Source organism: Acomys minous (assembly GCF_964271855.1).
Source record: "Acomys minous genome assembly, chromosome: 2".
Classification (NCBI taxonomy): domain Eukaryota; kingdom Metazoa; phylum Chordata; class Mammalia; order Rodentia; family Muridae; genus Acomys; species Acomys minous.
In genome coordinates this window covers 129,844,144-129,862,103 of record NC_140484.1, presented here as the reverse complement: position 1 = coordinate 129,862,103, position 17,960 = coordinate 129,844,144, and the positions used below count along the sequence as shown (strand labels likewise).

At 42.2% G+C, this 17,960-nt stretch overlaps 2 protein-coding genes across 2 annotated transcripts in view; one reads left to right on the top strand and one right to left on the bottom strand.

Moving 5' to 3' along the window:
• The window catches only part of INTS4 (integrator complex subunit 4), a 63,249-nt gene that overhangs the window by 24,416 nt on the left and 20,873 nt on the right, over positions 1–17,960 (bottom strand). Inside the window, exons 8-14 of the mRNA XM_084774179.1 lie at positions 17,755–17,875; positions 14,253–14,324; positions 13,224–13,398; positions 11,285–11,490; positions 6,936–7,078; positions 2,174–2,289; positions 551–684 (exon numbers count right to left, since the gene is read on the bottom strand). Coding sequence (XP_084630305.1) covers positions 551–684; positions 2,174–2,289; positions 6,936–7,078; positions 11,285–11,490; positions 13,224–13,398; positions 14,253–14,324; positions 17,755–17,875 — 967 coding nt within the window. The remainder of the gene's footprint in view (positions 1–550; positions 685–2,173; positions 2,290–6,935; positions 7,079–11,284; positions 11,491–13,223; positions 13,399–14,252; positions 14,325–17,754; positions 17,876–17,960) is intronic.
• Positions 1–17,960, top strand: part of AAMDC (adipogenesis associated Mth938 domain containing) — a 65,872-nt gene that overhangs the window by 46,871 nt on the left and 1,041 nt on the right. The gene's annotated exons all lie outside the window — the stretch shown is intronic.

The window sequence follows — 17,960 nt, the reverse complement described above, 5'->3', positions numbered from 1 at the left end:
AGGAGTGAAGGAGGAAAAAAGAAGGAAGGAAGAGGGGAAGGGAGGGCAGAGAGGGATGGACAGACATGGTGGGGGGAAACAAGCACAGAAGCAGAAGCACGGAAGTCAATTATAGTAGCACTACTGGAATCTAAGTACTGGGGAGACTAAGGCCAAAGGATTACAAGTTCAAGGCCAGCCTAGACTACACAGTGAGACCCTTTCTCAAAATAAAATGTTTAAAGTACAGAATAAGAAAAGCCCAAGGTAAAAATAGAATGGTGGGCTGGAGAGACGGCTCAGAGGTTAAAAGCACTGGCTGCTCTTCCAGAGGTCCTGAGTTCAATTCCCAGCAATCACATGGTGGTTAACAACCATGTATAATGGGATATGGTGCCCTCTTCTGGTGGGCTGGCACAAATACAGGTAGAACATTGTATAAGTAATAAATAAATATTTTAAAAAAGAGAAAATGGGTGGATGAATTTTTATAGACTATATAGTTTGCCTAGTGCTATTTAATAAACATAGGACAACAAAAATTGACAAACCAAAAACTCTTTCAACATACCCTCAAGGCAGGAACAAGGTGAGAAAGGCTGTCTCGGAGGTAGGCATAGTGTCTGAAGGTGTGGTCTGAGAACAGAGCTGGCATTGTTGGACAGGTTTTAGCAGCATTGAAGATAAGGACTAAAACTGCAATGTCTGATACATAAGTGGGTTAAGGGAGCTTAGCACATAAATGATCAAGGACTGGCATACATAACCCGCCATCTCACTTCCCATTTCCAAAGTTCCTATTAAGGAGCCTCATTTTCCAAGAATCAAAACAGTGCAAAATTGGGGCTGGAGCCCAGCTGGTAGAGTGCTTGGCGAGCATGTAAGAAGCTCTGGGTTCAGTCCTCAGAGCCACATCACACAAGGGGGCATGCCTACAATCGAAGGCAATAGCACCAAGGAGGTCAATCAAGGCAGAAGGAGCAGGAAGTCAAGATTAGGTATGTCAGCCAAGGCCAAGGTGGGCTACACAATACCCTGGCTAAACCAATAAACAAACCCAGCATACTGTGAGGGCAATAGGACTAAGGGAGACTGCAGCGGTCACCTTGTAATCACTTGTTTGGATGATTATGTTTCAATAATGATCCCTAAAAGTCATGCTAGATCTGGATCTACATATGGAGAGTGGGGGTGCACTGGTGTAAATGCAGTGCCCTGCTGGAAAACAGTCCAACCCCATACCATGCTACACGAGAAAGTCAGAACCACTGAACGTGAGCTAGAAGCAGTGAGTGTGCAGCCTGCTCGGGGCAGCACCCCCCTCAGGCCGCAGGTCACATGAAGCACAGCTCAAGTTCAGTATACACGCTTTAGAGTTATTTACTTATTTATTTATTTTGGTTTTTCCAAGACAGGGTTCCTCTGTGTAGCCTTGGCTGTCCTGGACTCACTTTGTAGACCAGGCTGGCCTTGAACTCACAGAGATCTGCCTGCCTCTGCCTCCCGAGTGCTGGGATTAAAGGTGTGTGCCGCCATGCCAAGCAGTATACAAGCTTTAAATCAGACATTTCCAGCTTTAATGGCAGATCTGTTTGTTGTGGTGTAGGAGGTGGAAGAGCGCCTTGCCCACATTATCCAAGCCCATCCCAGTCCTCCATCACTTAGCTGCACCCCCAGCCTCTTTCCCTTATCCCTAATCTTAAAAACAAACAAAGTTCACAATGTGTCTGAGATGAATGCCAGGTTTGTTTCAAATTTTTGCATCAGCCCACAGGTATATGCCTCAACATTTGGCTACAGATCTGATTTCTTTTTTTTACTTACTTAAAACTCAGTTTCATCTTAAAAAAAAAAAAGGTAAAGATCCTCTGCCTCCTCTCCCAAGGTTGTATAGCAAATCAGTAATAAAATGAACAAAGTGTGTAACGGACGTGGGAAGTGTGTGAGGTGGTAAATAAGGGCAATGACATAGGCTGCTATTAGATGATGTGGTGGTTTGAACAGGTTTGGCCTCCACAGACTCATGTGTGACTGCTTGGCCCACAGCGAGTGGTACTACAGGACATGTGGCCACCAGAGTCCCTTTGACATACAATGTTACCAAAAGAAAGCATTTTAAGTAAATTCAGAGCACTGCAGAATCCACTGCTCTATGCTCCGACAGCAGGACCCATGTGAACTAAGCAGAGGATACAAGCTGGATCATCCATGTCTGGTTCAGCCGTATCAAAAAATGGGTGAGTGCTCAAGAGTTCTGGCACCAAAGGAAGCACCAGGGTCGGGTGTCGACTTCCCAGAAACTTCAAGCACCTGAAACACATAGCAACCACATCAGTAAATTAACAAGTGCCTCAACACACACAGGAGCTGTATCAGAGAGCCTGACTGGGAAATGTATTATCCAGTTCCCACTACTCTACGACTTCAGGGAAATCAGTCAATTATTCAGGAACTCAGCTAATTCACCTAGAAATGGCTATTATGAAAATAAAATAGTTCAAATGCAGATTACTGGTTGTTTACCAACAGCCAGTTCCTCCATCTTCCCTGCCAAGAAAACAGAATCTTTGGGCACCAGGAAAACAGTGAGGTGCTACGGGGAAGAAGGTCCAGCCCACGGGTGGACCACTGCTGACTCAACCCGTTGTCCAGCAGCTGCTCTGCTAGCAGTCAAGTAATTCAGTCCTGGCCAACGGAGCAAGAGAAGCCTGCTGGGAAGCTGTCAGTAATGACTTTCTACCCGCACAAAAAGAAACACACGAAGGCAACATCCTTCCCTCTGGGTCTTTAGATGCTATTTTATGAAGCAATCATCTTACAACTGTGTGGGGGGGGGGCGGGGAGGGGGGGTAGTCAACTGAACTCAACCAGGACTCTCACTTTGATAAGCTGGTCAATCTTGAAACCAATTTATCATGTATTGCTATGTAAAAATTAGATTTATTGTTTAAATGATTTGAGAAAGACTTTTTTAACCTATAGTAAGGAAAAGAAAGAAAGAAAGAAAGAAAGAAAGAAAGAAAGAAAGAAAGATAGATAGATCACAACTGATATCCTAAGGAATGTCCTGAGACTATGTAATCTTGGGCAGGCTCTTTATAAAATAGGATTTAAATGAGAAAAAAATGCAAAGTACTTAAGAGTATTATTTGTAAGAACCCAGTAAAAATTAGCTATGGCAGTGAAAGGAAGGAGCTTTTCCAAGCTTTACAAAACACAAGGGAGGCAATTGTGTATTTTTATTTTTTGCTAGGTTCTGGTTTAGAAGTGTTAACAGCTTGGCCACACTGAATTACAAAGAGGGGCGGAAGAGGTGGTAAACAGCTTGGCAGGAGGCCTGTGGGTGGGCACCCTGAGCACCCATGCAAACAACACCACACACAACTGGACAGTTTGCGCCTGCAATCCCAGCACTTAGCGGACTGAAACCGGCTGATCCCTGGGAACTTGTTGGCCAGACAGTCCAAGTAACAAGCTTCGGATTCTGTAAGAGACCCTGTCTTAAAAAATAAAGTGGAGGGCGCTGGAGAGGTGGCTCAGCGGTTCAGAGCCCTGGCTGTTCTTCCAAATGACTGAGCTTGACTCCAGCACCCACACGCTCTCTTCTGGCCTTCAAGGGCATCAGCATGCAAGTGGTGCACAGGCACACAGGCAGGAAGAACACCATATACATGAAACAATTTTTAAAAATTAAAAAAGTAGAAAGCAACATTGAGGAAGCACTGACTTACACACACACACACACACACACACACACACACACACACACACACACCCTCTCACACCTCCCTCCACACAAGAAGAAATCTAAGTGCTAAAGCCTGTCCTACTGAGTTTCTGTGCCAGCCAGCTGAGGCAGAGGTAACCAGCACAGCAGGGTAATGATAAGTCAAATGAGACACTTTCCACACTCTAACTGGCAATGAGGCAAAGATTGTTAGGGTCAGATAAAGTGTTCGGCTGCTAGGACTTCAGAGGCCAGTAGTAGGTAGATCAGCAGAAGAGAGAAAACAGCAGGAACAGGCTTGGCTAAGAGCATTTGTTCTTAGGAGGACCTGGCTTTGATGACCACACCCACAGTGCAGCTCACAACCACCTCTAACCCTAGTCCCAGGTAATCTGACACCCTCTTCTGACCTCCTTGGGTACCAGAGACACACAAGATGCACGTAGGCAAAACCTTTTCGCACATAAAATAAAATAAATAACTTTAAAAGAAAAAGGTTTTAGTTAACATTTGTTTATAAAAACAAAACAAAACAGGAAAGTGGCTTTCCCAATCTATTATTTTCCTTTTTTGTTTTTTGAGCCGAGGTCTCTCTCTACATAGCCCTGCTGTCCTGGAACTTGCTCTGTAGACCAGGCTAGCTTCTGTCTCCCATGTACTGGAATTAAAGGTGTATACCACCGCGCCCAGTCTTACTTTCCCTCTTTTGGAAAAGAAAGTCATTCATTAATTTTCTGGCCTATCAGCCCTTTACTCACTCTGCCTGCAGGGACACTATAAAGACTGCAGTTTGATTGGCTTTATTTTTCTCCTTAGATGCAGAACTCAGGTAGGAAAAGGAAGTAAGCAGGTCCCTCTGAAGATGCACACAGTGGAACCTCTCTAGAACGAGACTTCATTTCTAAATGTTCATTACTATAATCGATATGTTTGCTGTCTTGTCCAACCTTCCTATCTATGTACTTCTACCTCTCTTTCCTCTGCTACCCGAGAGTGGACTGGATGAGCTGACCATTTCTAACCCTCACAGCACTCACCACAGAGATGGCATTAGTGCTCAGTAAACATTCAGAGATGAGCTAGACACACAAACAGAATGCCTCAAATCCCACCACTAGGAAGCAGACACAGAAGTAACTCTATGAACTTCAGGACAGCCTGGTCTACACAGCAAGCTCCATGCCATTCAAGGCTACATAGAGAAACTGTGTCTCAAAAGACCAAAACCAAACAACCACTTCTACATTTTTCAATTATCATTATATCATTAGTAACAATTTAAGAACACACCTCTGATTGTTCCTTTATTCCTTTTATCATATTCTCTTTTAGTATTTCTAGAGATTGAAAAAGCTTAAGTGATAATTAGAATAAATAACTTCAAAATATTTTGAAGCACTATAAGGGTAAGACTTTTTTCTCCTCTTTCCTTTTATCCCACAAACCACCTTATCAAGACAACTGTGTAAGTATGTGTATGTACACACACACACACACACACACACACACACACACACTCACACACACACTACCGAAAGGTTGAACAACCACAAATCTTTTTAATTTTTATATTTTACTTTAACATTTTAATTGTTTCATATGTATGGGTGCTTTGCCTATATGTATGACAGTGAGCCACATGCACGCAGTGACTTTGGAGATCACAAGAACGCCTCAGATACCTTAGGCTTGAAGTGAGCCACCATGTGTGTGTTGGGAATAAAAGCCAGGTCCTGTGGAAGAACAAGTGCTCTTAATCGCTGAGCTAACACTCCAGGCCCTACAAATTTTCACAATCACACCTTCATCAAGTAGAATTAATCCTTCATTTTGTGTCTCTACACTTACCAATAGAGCTGTGAACCACCACTATATATCCATACCCCAAATAACCAAGTGTTCCTTTAAGACAATCAACAAATATATGTTGAATTGAGCTGAAATGGACTGCACAAACATGAAGAAATAGTAAAACAGAAAAGCAGGCATCAAAAATGTGATCTATGGCCAGTGAAATAGTTCAGTGAGTTAGGAAACTTACTGCGAAAACTGACAACCCACGTTCAAACCCCAGGACCCACATGGTGGAAACAGAGAACTGACTCCCACAAGCTGTCTGTTAGCCTCCACATAGTCACCACGGCACACACACATACATGTAAACACTAAATAAATAATAAACAAACAAACGTAATTCTTGTGACCTAGAACAAGAACCCACAGGCATTTTTAGGCTGCATCTGCCAGGGGCTGGGGATGTGGCTGGGTGGTCGACTGCTTGCCTACCACATGTCAAAGCACATGATTTGTATCATCTATCTCAATATTGACATGTGCACATATCTTCCAACACCTGGTTTAACCCACAGGTATTTTGCTAATAGTTTTTCTTTCTTTCTTTCTTTCTTTCTTTCTTTCTTTCTTTCTTTCTTTTTCAGTTTTTCGAGACAGGGTTTCTCTGTGTAGCCTTGGCTGTCCTGGACTCACTTTGTAGACCAGGCTGGCCTCGAACTCACAGCGATCTGCCTGCCTCTGCCTCCCGAGTGCAGGGATTAAAGGCATGCGCCACCATGCCCAGCCCTTGTTTGCTTTCTTAGGACATGGTTTCTCTTTGTAGTCCTGGCTGTCCTGAAATTTGCTCTGTTACCCTGAGCTCAGAGATCTGCCCACCTATGTTGGTATTATGGAGGTGTGCTGCCAGGCCCAGGTTTTTCTTTTAAAATGATTTTTTTTCCCCTTTTGGAATGACTTTATCAGATAAGTTCACTGGAATACATACAATACTACAACATGTATTTTATATTACATGTATATAGGTAGTTCTTCAAATAGAGGGTCATAAACAGTATGAGTAGTTTGGCTGAAGTCAGTAAAAGTGACTGGGTGGAAAACAGATTAGATCTCCTATGTGCAGTCAGCTGCCAGCCTTGACTCTATGACACTGCTGTGATGCTGTGCACAGTGCAGAAGAGACGAAGGCCCCATATGCATCTCCAGAGCCCCAAAGCCTGGCAGCACATGGCACTTACAAGACTTACCCACTTACAAGGTGGGTAGGAACATCTACTTTAATCTGTGATATTCAATTTAGGAACCCAATTCTTAACAGTTTGGAAAAGTTGAACCCAGCTTCTAATTAAACGTGAAATTGAGGGCTACACCTGGTCTATGATGATCCACCAAATAATGTGCGCGGTACAGTTATCGTAAACAAGGTACACGTCCTTACTTCCAGATGGAGTCCCTGTCAGTAGGGTACTTGGTTAAGTTCTTTAGTAGCTCCACCAGTGCAAGATGAATCCCTTCTTTCGTTGAAACATTAGTACAGCACAAGAGTTCATGAAGAGCCTCTCTAATATCTCTGGATGAATCCTTTTTCAGAAGAGGAAAAAAGAAAGGTAATAATTAACAACAGTGACTGCCAGCAAACTCAGGGTCCTTATATTCTCCCCTTCCCCATAACCACCTTTCCATTTAGGATGCGCGTATGAAAAATTATTTAGAGATTTACTAGCTAAAATTCCTGGGAAAGACCTTATTTTACTGATCTAAGAAGGGGCCTTGCCCCCTTCTATTCACTCTTTCCTTCTTCCCGTTCTTATTTATTTTGTTTTTACATTAAATTTTGAGGCAGAGTTTCATTCACCATGTAGCCTCGGTTAGCCTAGAGTTTGTTATGTAGACCAGGCTATACTTGCACTAAAGGCAGACACCACCTCGCCTGGCTTGTCTGTTTTTTGAGTAAGGTCTCATACAATGCAGGTTCAACTTCAACTATGTAGCTGAGGATGTGAGGCTGCCCCTGAACGCCTGGCCCTACTGCCTCCACTCCCCAAGTACTGGGATTACAGCCCTGTCCCTCCATGTCTAGCCCTTTTTGCTCTTTCATCTTCCTTTTTCTCCCTGTCTGAAACCTTTACCTCCATGCCCATGTTATAAGAGGTTCTGTGCAACCACGAAAAGAGCAGGTTATGTGGGATATGATTTCACACACTCATCCCAGCACTTTGAAAACAGAGGCAAAAAGATTACAACTTTGAAGGCAGCCTGGATATATTTTTAAGAAAGAAAGAAAGAAAGAAAGAAAGAAAGAAAGAAAGAAAGAAAGAAAGAAAGAAAGAAAGAAAGAAAGAAGATAAAACAAACAAACAAACAAAAAACCCCGCACACTGAGCTAGGCATGGTGGCATACACCTGTAATCTCAGCACTTGGGGAGGCAGAGGCAGGTGGATCTCTGTGAGTTCAAGGCCAGCTTGGTCTACAGAGTGAGTTCAGAGCAGCTAGGGCTTTGTTACACAGAGAAATGCTCTCTTGAAAAAACAAAACAAAACAAAAACCCAAAAAATAAAAACAAAACAAAACAAAAAACATTCATACATACACAAAAAGAGGAGAGCAGGTTGAATTGAGCATTTTATAATGAAAAGGAACAAAACCCATAAATGCCTTATAGTAGAACGTTAAACAAACAAACAAAAACAAAACAACAACAACAAAAACCCAACCCAGCATGGAACTCTGTGTGGCCAGAGCAAACCAGCAAACGAGTAGTAAGACTATATGAACCCCCCTTACTCCCCTCCAGCACAATGACACAGCACACTAGAATTTTTCTTCCTGACACGCAGCTCTTTTTGGTTTTTCAAATGTGCCGCATTCCCATTCACACCCTAACTGCATCTGCTATTTGTCTATCTAGATTATTCTTCCAACTCACACTAGTACCTAGCTCTCTCTTGTTTGAGTAACCTCATACCCTTGTCCTGACTGCTATACTCTCTAACCACAAAGAACCAAATTCCCCTGATACACTCTTACGGTATCTCACTCATGCTGTGGGCTTATTTCACTTTATTATTAAGCCTTTGCTTCACTATTTCCGACTCCCATTAAATTATAAGGTTCTTGAGAACAAGATCATGGTTTTCACTCACTTTTATAACCTCCCTAGAGCAGCGCCTGGCTCACACAGACAGCTAAACCAAAGACAGCAAGTAAAAGGAAAGACAAAAGCGACTCCAAATACTGTTAACTTAACCATAAGAGAATGCTTCCCACATAAGCGAATCTCCATGGCTGACAGCAGGAAGCTATACTGATGTCCTGGAGAAACAATGTTCAAACTAGTAAGAAAACAATTTTAATTTATGTGTTTCTTAAGTACTATATAATTGCCAGGTATGTGGCAAACTTGTGTAGGTTTGTTTCAGGAATATTAGCTAAGCATTCACCATGACTAAGTCTCTAGATTGAGCCTGAAAGGAACACAATAAAAGGCATCACCTAGAAACTCTACTTACAGAGTTAATGATCTCATCAGGGAGAAAAAACAGACAGACAAACCTGCTGACATGATAAAAGAAGAAAAGTAGAGAGGAGACACGAGACTGGTATTTAATGTGCATCAAACGATTGACAGACTATAACAATGCGTCTGATATAAATTTCAAAAGGTTTCAAGAATGAGAAATGCTGAAACTTGAAATCCTTCAAGTTTCCCATAATGCTTAGAATAAAGTACAGTGGCCCTGAGTCACTTGTTCCCTGACTAGATAGTCTACTTATGAGACCTCTACTTTCTCATTAAGTTCTACTCGGACTGAAATTCTTACTCTGCTGTACCTCAGCCTCTGCAGGAGCAGTTCTCTGCCTGTCTTCACAGGCATGGCCATTCTGTCCTTTAAGCATCATCTCCTCAGAAGCTTGACTAACTGGATGATGCATCATAAAATCTCCCACATGTCTAGACAGTATATCTTCTGTACATGATCTGTCACCATCCAAAACTGTTTACCTCTCTTGAGACTATAATTATGCTCAATGAGAACGGGCATCTATTTTTGCCACAACAATAATTCCAATCCACTGACAGTACTTGATGAATAAACACATTTCTCTAGGTAGGACAGTATCTCAGCACAGGCCAAAAATGCAAGTTCCAGCCAGACGGATCATCTAGCTAAGGCTCAAAGCAAAGAAGGAGAGTAACAGTAAACGTAAGGGAGCCATGATCAGCACGGTGGAAGAGGAAGAAGTTCATATGCCTAAACTCCTGGAAAATTCAGAGTTGAGGCATTTATACACTGTGGAGACAAACAGAATCCCACTGGGTGAACAGTGACAGTTTTGTACACAGGGGAAAACTACAGGGAAGGCAAAGTAGTCAGGAAAGGTATGAGGACACAGAAGTGATCATAGTATGAAATTCAAGGTCAGGAGCCATGATACACAGCACTAAAAGCCAGGTCAGGCGGCTCAAGTCTGCAATCCCATCACTGAGGAGGCCGACGGCTTCAAAGGTCAGACTAGGATACAGTAAATTCTAACCAGTGTGAGGCACTGTCTCAAAACAAGAAAAAACAAACAAGAAGAAACTAAAAAGGAAGAGACCACCTATGGCAAACAATACACACAGCATAAATTTGCCTTCTCAGAATTACAAACCTGTTCACAAATAAGGTGTGAATTCAGGAAAAGTTTTAAAAGAAGCACTATGGAACTGGGAACGTGATAGGGATCTTTGAAACAACACTCTTCTGTAGAGACTGCAGCAGGAGGGCTGAGGGTTGGCTCAGGGGTTAAGAGCATATGCAGCTTTCTAGAAGAGGACTGGGTTCAGTTCCCAGCACCCACATGACAGCTCACAACTGCCTGTCACTCTAGTTCCTGGGAACCCAACACCCTCACACAGACATACATGCAGGCAAAACACCAATGCACATAAAGGAAAAATAAATAAAACATTTTTTAAAGCTGCTCATCTTAAAAAAAAAAACAAAAACAAAAAAACCAACAACCCAGAATGCTGCAGGAATCTGAGGTAATTACGCCACAGTGAAGTATCATTTGTTCTCCCGCTCATGGGTGTAGGGGAGGGGCTGACGCCAGATCCCGTTCTTCAACAGTGAAATGCCAACATCAACACTTAGAAATAAAATCCAGACACATCAGAAAAATAACCCAAGAACATGAGTTCTACAGCCTGGGAAGTGAGTCTCTGTGTGACACAAAGCAACCACTTAAGTGACCCTGTGACCCCAAAGGACTTCTTCTCTATAAGCTACAGGGTGGGAAAGAAACCTAAGGCCCTCTCCTGCCGCAGCAGTAAATGGACTAAAGGCGAAGGTGGAAGAATTCTTCATCACATGTCCCCTGCCCTCCGTCAGGTGGTCAGCTGCATGCTTCCACTGCAGTGAACACCTCTGAATCCCTGGGCGCCTTATACTTCTGACCCCTGGATCTTCAGAAGCCACTCACACTGCTTTCCTTCTATGTAGCCAATGGTACCACTTCCTCCTTAAAAACAAACGCCTCCTATGTCTTCTCCCTCTGCCCCAAAGTGTCCTCATAGCCCTTTTTTCTGTCTCCTTAACTCAGCCAGAATGTCAAATTAGACATTCTTTTTATTCCCTTCCCTGGTTACAGCAATAGTAAGCTTATTCAACTTTCCTGCTAATATCCAGCTCCACTTTGGGGAGGAATACGGTTAAGATGGTAGAGCTGTGCTGCCTGGTTTTAAAGGGGATGGCCTCATAGGTGTCTGATGAAGACATGAGCGGCTAACTAGGAACACTCACCTCTAACACAGCCAGGACCGTATCCAGCTGATCTTCTCGGAGGGTGATATTGTTAGAGATTTTTCTCATGGTATGTATCGACTGTAGACGCACTTCCTCAATTTCATCATTAAACATGTCGACTAGGAAATCAAGGCACTTTTCAGCAAAAGAAGGTGAAGACTGGGCCAGCATACAGAGAGCTTCCACAGCAGCAATGCGAACCTCTGGTGAGCGAAAAACAAATTAAACTGAACACTACTGAAGAGCCATAAAAACATGGATTCAAGGCTGGAGAGATGGCTCAGGCTGCTCGTCTAGAGGATCCAGGTTCAATTCCCAGCAAGCACATGGCAGCACACAACTGTCTGTACCTCCAGTTCCAGGGGAACTGACAATCTCACAGACATACATGCAGACAAAACATCAATGCACATAAAATAAAAATAAATAAACCTTTTGGAACAAACAAATAAACAAACAGGTGGATACCTTCTCACTGAGGCCACTTTTATTCTCTACTCTTTTCCCAGTCTACAAATCTTCCCAGGAGCATCTCCTTTTTGTCACCATCATACGATGCTTAACATGGGCTTTGTGTCCCAAGGACTAAGGCTCACATTTTATCCATATAGATGTGATCAGGTAACACAGCTGCCTAAATTCATTGAATTTCTTTGAGATGGTGTTGCCTTATTTCAGTATTCCAAATACATGAAAATATATTTAAAGGTCAGATGTTAAATAATTTACCAACATTAAGATTGAAATAGGCTAAGTATCTATTATCATCTTAGAACAAAGATTTGGCAAAAATGAATCTACTGGCCTCAAAGTCAATAAGGGAAGAGAAGACACCAGCACCCACACCAGCACCTCCAGGCTGGCATCACACTGTGTGTGGTTAAGGGACATGCTGCTCCTGCGAAGCCAGGCCTCAGAGCAAACTGTAGTGACCTCCTCACCACTTCATACATGCTAGGAAGCAATCTGCCAACTGAGCTACAACCTCAACTCTCTAACTGAGCTTTTCTAAGGTTGAAAATAACAAAGAGAGAGGGGAAAGGAGGGAGCTGAGGGAAGAGAAGAGGAAAACGGCAAGACACTTCTCAAAGGCCCCGCAGAAAAACTCCAGGATCATAACGCATATGTGGACCCAGGAAAGCTTCCAAGGAATAAAGCGATGATCCACACCTTTAGCCCCGGCGCTGAGAAGGCAGAAGCAGGCCTGGTCCATATATAAAGTTCTAGGCCAGCCAGGGCTATCTATTAAGACTCCATTAGACGGATGGATGGATGGTGGGATGGATGGATAATATGACACAAAAATTTTCAAAAAGGCCAAAGGAAGCTAGAAGAAACACTTTCTGGTCACAAACACTTGAACTTAAATCTTGATGTCTGAGTAACTAAATTAGCATTATTAATAGGACTTTTTATTACTAAGTTCTTACTACAAAAAGGTCGTGTATCATGCCAAGCACTTTACGTGTACAGAATCTTATTTAATTTTCACAGTTCCGAGAGATGCTTAGGATTATCATCCTCACTTTACAGACATGCTGAAATCAGAATTTAACCACTGCATCATACTGCTTGGCCTCAACCTCTCCTTCATAGCAGATACTTTACACAGAGACGGCAAGGCTAAAGGAAAAAAGGCCACTTTATAAACTGTGCTTGCATGCATGTGTGATTGTGATACATATGGGAGAGAGATACAATTAGGGCCATGGCACACGTGTGGAGGGACAGGACAATGGCTGACTGAGTGAGCTTTCTTCTCCCAGCTTTCCTGTGGGTTCTGGAGACTGTGCTCAGGTCTCCAGACTTGTACAGGAAGCACCTTTTCCTGCTGAGGCAACTGGCAGGGCCAGATGATGCATTTTATAGCACCACCTTCAGTATCTGACTCAAAGCCAAGTCTATGGGAACCACTGATATTACAAGCCACACTTACCATACATCTCATCCTCCAACCCGTGGACAAAGGCTCCGCAAGCTCCTGACTCTATCAAGTTCACGGCCCCCGTATCTATTTCTTCCTTGGGAGCATCATCTCCCCACTTCCTGCCGCTGGAAAACTCCCCTGAACTGTAAAGTTCCTTGGCACGCTCATGTGCAGTGCGTTTCCTCTGTAGAAGGTGACAACAGTTAGTGCCTGAATGAGAACACTAAGGAGCACCTAAAACTGAGAGCAAGGAGGGAACAAAACTGCTCTTGGAGATGGCTGGACAGTTCAAAGCAGAGAAATGAGACGAAAGGTTCACAAGTCTATCATACATACATACATGCACGCATAAACACTTAGATAAACTAAAAATAAATGTTTAAAAAAGTTAGACTACTAAATTATATACATACAACATTTCTGTGCTTACAACACACATTTAAAAAGCTAGGGAAGGTATCAAAATTGTCAAAGCCACTGGGACTATGTATAAATAAGTCATGTTCCCCTAAATTTATTTTTAAAAACTCTGTAACTAGGCAGGGTGTGGTGGCACACGCCTTTAATCCCAGCACTCAGGAGACAGAAGCAGGCAGATCACTGTGAGTTTAAGGCCAGCCTGGTCTTCAAAGTGAGTCCAAGCCAGCCAGGGATACACGGATAAACCATGTCTCAAAAAAAAAAAAAACCCAAACAAACAAAAGCTAAAAACAACTCCCCCAAAAAAAACCTTCCCCCAGAAAACCTCTATAACTGTTGTAAACTTTTAGGACCAGACCTCCACAGTTTCTAAGAACAGAAAGTAAATGCCACCTCTTGTTTAACACAACCTTTGTAAAGTATTTTATTACAGAATGAAATGCATGATGTAGCTTATAATTTGGTTCAAGTTACTATGATTTTGAATTAAAATGTAGCCTGGTAACTGGTATTAATGTAATAAAAGTATGGACTGCTAAACTAAATCAATACAGCTCACCACATAGCTACACTGATGTTAATTATAGAAACCCAGTTTAAACAAAGAATTCAAGTTACCCTTAGATCTGACATCAGCTTCTTGTCAAGAGTCTGCTCCAAGAAATGAGAACTGACTTGCTCCATAGAGCCCTGCAAGGAGAGTGATTCCAGAGCACATGAAACAACTCTTGTGATTCCAACGGCCCTTAACATTCAAAGTTTACAAGTAAATGCATAAAGGTAACATCATTCTTCAGTTGTTGTTACTGAACCAATGAACTTTATTGGAGTTACTTACAGAAATATGGGAAGGGGCTGCGTACTGGAGCTGAAGGTACTCAAAGACAGTTGCCACTGTGTAACTCCAAACCAGCATGAGGTGCAGCTCATGAAAACTGGACCCCCTGAGCACACCGCACACGCCTAGGCATATCTACAGGTTAACAACCGTCCTATCTTGGTGGCTCAATTTGTCAAAGCCTCACCTAAATAGTATGAGTGACCTGAGTTTCTTCATGGGAGTTAGAGTGAATACTGTCGGTTTCAGGGAGTTCTTGAAGCTATTTTAAAGTATTTATGTCCTCTCACTTTTTTCCTCCAACATATTTTTATTAGTTATTCAGAAATTTCATATGGTGTACCGCAATCACACTCACTTCCCCTTCCTCCCAAGTCCACCTTCCTACACCCTTGTGCTCTCTCCCAAAATATATACCAATTCCAATTTATGTCTGTTGCCCATATACTCACGGGAGCATGGCTAAACTCCCAATGGTGAGCCCCAAAAAGATAACTGAATATTTTCCCACTCCCTAGCCAGAAGTCATCAGCTGTGAAGAACAATACTTCAGAATCTTTACCACGGCTTTGAAGGACTCTCTTCAATATTCTTGATAGCTAAGATGGCTGTATGTTCTAAATCATCAGGAATATATTGTTAAAATAAAAATACCAGCAACAGTTATAGAAGCTATCTCTAACTTTGACAGAACTTACTCTCTTCCATATACTGTTCTGAGAGCTTTATACATATCTCAATGCTTTTAACCCTCACTAGAACACTATTAATACCACCATTAATTAGTCCAATTTTTGCATGGAGGGAGCATAAAAAAATTTAAATAACACAGTCATAAAATTCAGAGCTGGAATATAAAGCTAGGCTGGAGAAACCCTTTCTTTTAGCCACCTTTCCTCCTCATCTTCTTCTATCATTCCTTCCCTTTTCTGGGGGATGGGGTGGGGTCAAGGTCTCATATAGCCTAGGCTAGACCACACTATCTAGCTGAGGCTGGTCTTGAACTCCTGATATTCATGTTTCTATCTCTCAATAGGCCTGAGTTCTATTCCTTTTTATTCTATTCTTTCCACCCATTTTATTTACCCACTCATATATTAAAATAAGTATTTATGCAACAACCATTCAATTATATGCTTACAGTATCAGGAACAGATATACAAAATAAAAAGACATCAATTTTCTGTCAATGATCTTAAAAGCTAATGAGAAAAACTAACAAGGCTTAACATAACTTCATTATGGTATGAAACGTTGTAATATACATTTATAAAAGATGCTACAGAAACTAAGAATAAGTAACATGAGGTACAGGTACAGAGCAGAGATATCTCTGAGTGGGGAATGGGAAATCAGAGTGCAGTCACGTGAAGAGAACATCCATGTGGACTAAGTGGCTTGATGAATGAACACAGGTCCAGGGAGGCAACGTGAGCTATGATGGCGAGGGTCAGACCCTGCAGTCTTGTTAATAAGGAATCCTTTCACAGAGGTTCCAGGCATCACACTCAGGCCACTGGCTTGCAGAAGCACCTTTACCCGCAGAGCCATCTCAAGCCCATGTATTCATTCTTTTTCCTAGCTTTAAGGCTTCTACCTTTTATCTAATTAGGAGAGTAAAAGACAGCAAGATACCAGCAAAGACAACAGCGCATCAGATGTTAAGCTGCCACTAACTAACTAGGACATGAGCATTGCCCAGGACACCCGTGGTGGCATACTTGCAAGCACAGAGGCCTACAAGCAAGAGTCTAAAAAAGTTACAATTTCTAAGATCAAAGACTTCAATACAGCTTACTCTTACTGGGTAAGAGGAATTCAACATACTCTGTAGAATCCTCCACACAAAAACCACATCGCAGATAGACCTAAGTTCAGAGTAGTGACTGTAATTCTAATGGTGGCACTGATGCGCTTACTCAAAGGCACAGTTTGGGGAACTTCTTCTTAACCTCTTTGGGAAGTTATGAGTAATAATTATAATAATCAGAAGCAGCAGCAGCAGGCCTAATTTCTTTCAAATGGTCTTTTTCCCCCCTTTGGTTTTTTTCCAGACAGGTTCTCTCTGTATAGCCTTGGCTGTCCTGGACTCACTTTGTAGACCAGGCTGGCCTCGAACTCACAGCGATCCACCTGCCTCTGCCTCCCGAGAGCTGGGATTAAAGGCGTGCGCCACCACGCCCAGCCCTCAAATGGCCTAAGTTCTCCAATACAACACACATGTGCAAGTTTCTTGTCCTGCTATAATGGAGAGTGGAGAACTCTCACTTTTTGTGCAGCACAGGCAAATTTAACACCTTATCATTTTACTGTAAATTTGTAAGGAGTCTGGCTTCTCCTTTCTCCTGAGCCTGTTACACACCCCTCACCCACTACTGGTAGTTCTAGCATCTGGCCTATTAGCATAAGTGATACTGTACTGCTTCTTAGCTGACTAACCAGCCAGCTCATACCCATCCCTCAGCTTCAGCAAGCTCAGCCTCTTCACTGAGCCACCTCCTCAGCCCTACTTTAGTCACTTTAAATTATGTAATTATGTTTGTACTCAAGAGTGATTAATAATCCAATGTTGCGAATAACATTAGTAATTATAGTTGCCACTATTTATAAAATTTCTAGCCAACTAGGCTTTTTAGCCATATATATGTACATATTTACATATAATTATGCCTACTTTCTTATACAGAAACACATATACGCATGCATACATATAGTCATATACACTTTTTATAGGCAATCTTTAATCTTTTTAAACTTCTAATTTTGTATTACATTCTACATTTTATAGACAAGAAAACTAAAACCTATGGGCTAATGAGATGGCTCACTGGGTTAATTAAGGGTTTTGCTACCAAGCCTAGAGCCCTGAGTTCAGTCCCTGGCTCCCACATGGTAGAAGAGTTTGCGTGCTCTAAACGGGTGGTAAGGGTTTAACTGCCTTTTCTTGTCACTTGTGTGCTTGGACACCCCAGCACGCCTGCCCCAATCTTCATGCAGGAACGCATGTATGGAGGTATCACAGCCCAGGGATGGGTGCTTACTTTGGTTTAGAGTTTGGACTGATTCTTGCCTTTATTAAGGATTTATAATCAAGTTAGGTCTACTTGTAAATAAACACAGTAAGGAAGCATATAGTGTAAAAAAATGTTGGGGGGGGATAAGCTATTGGAGAAATTATGAGGTTTTTAAAATATTAAGACATAGCTGACCCTATCTACAGTTTCTCAAGATGTTTGTAAAAACATAACAGGCATTGTGTGCATTAAAAAAAGTTTAACTTACCAAAAGCTTTGCCGCTTGAACTCGAACCACCCAGGAGCCATCACTGACCATGTGGCAAATTTTCCCAAATGCATCGTCAACCAAACGAATTTCTTCATTAGAAGAAGGTATTGGAACGATGCTAAATAAAGGGAAAAGGGGAGAAACCACATATGACAGACCATGAACCTGAGCCTGCACTTCAGCACTCTGAGGACAACTAGTGA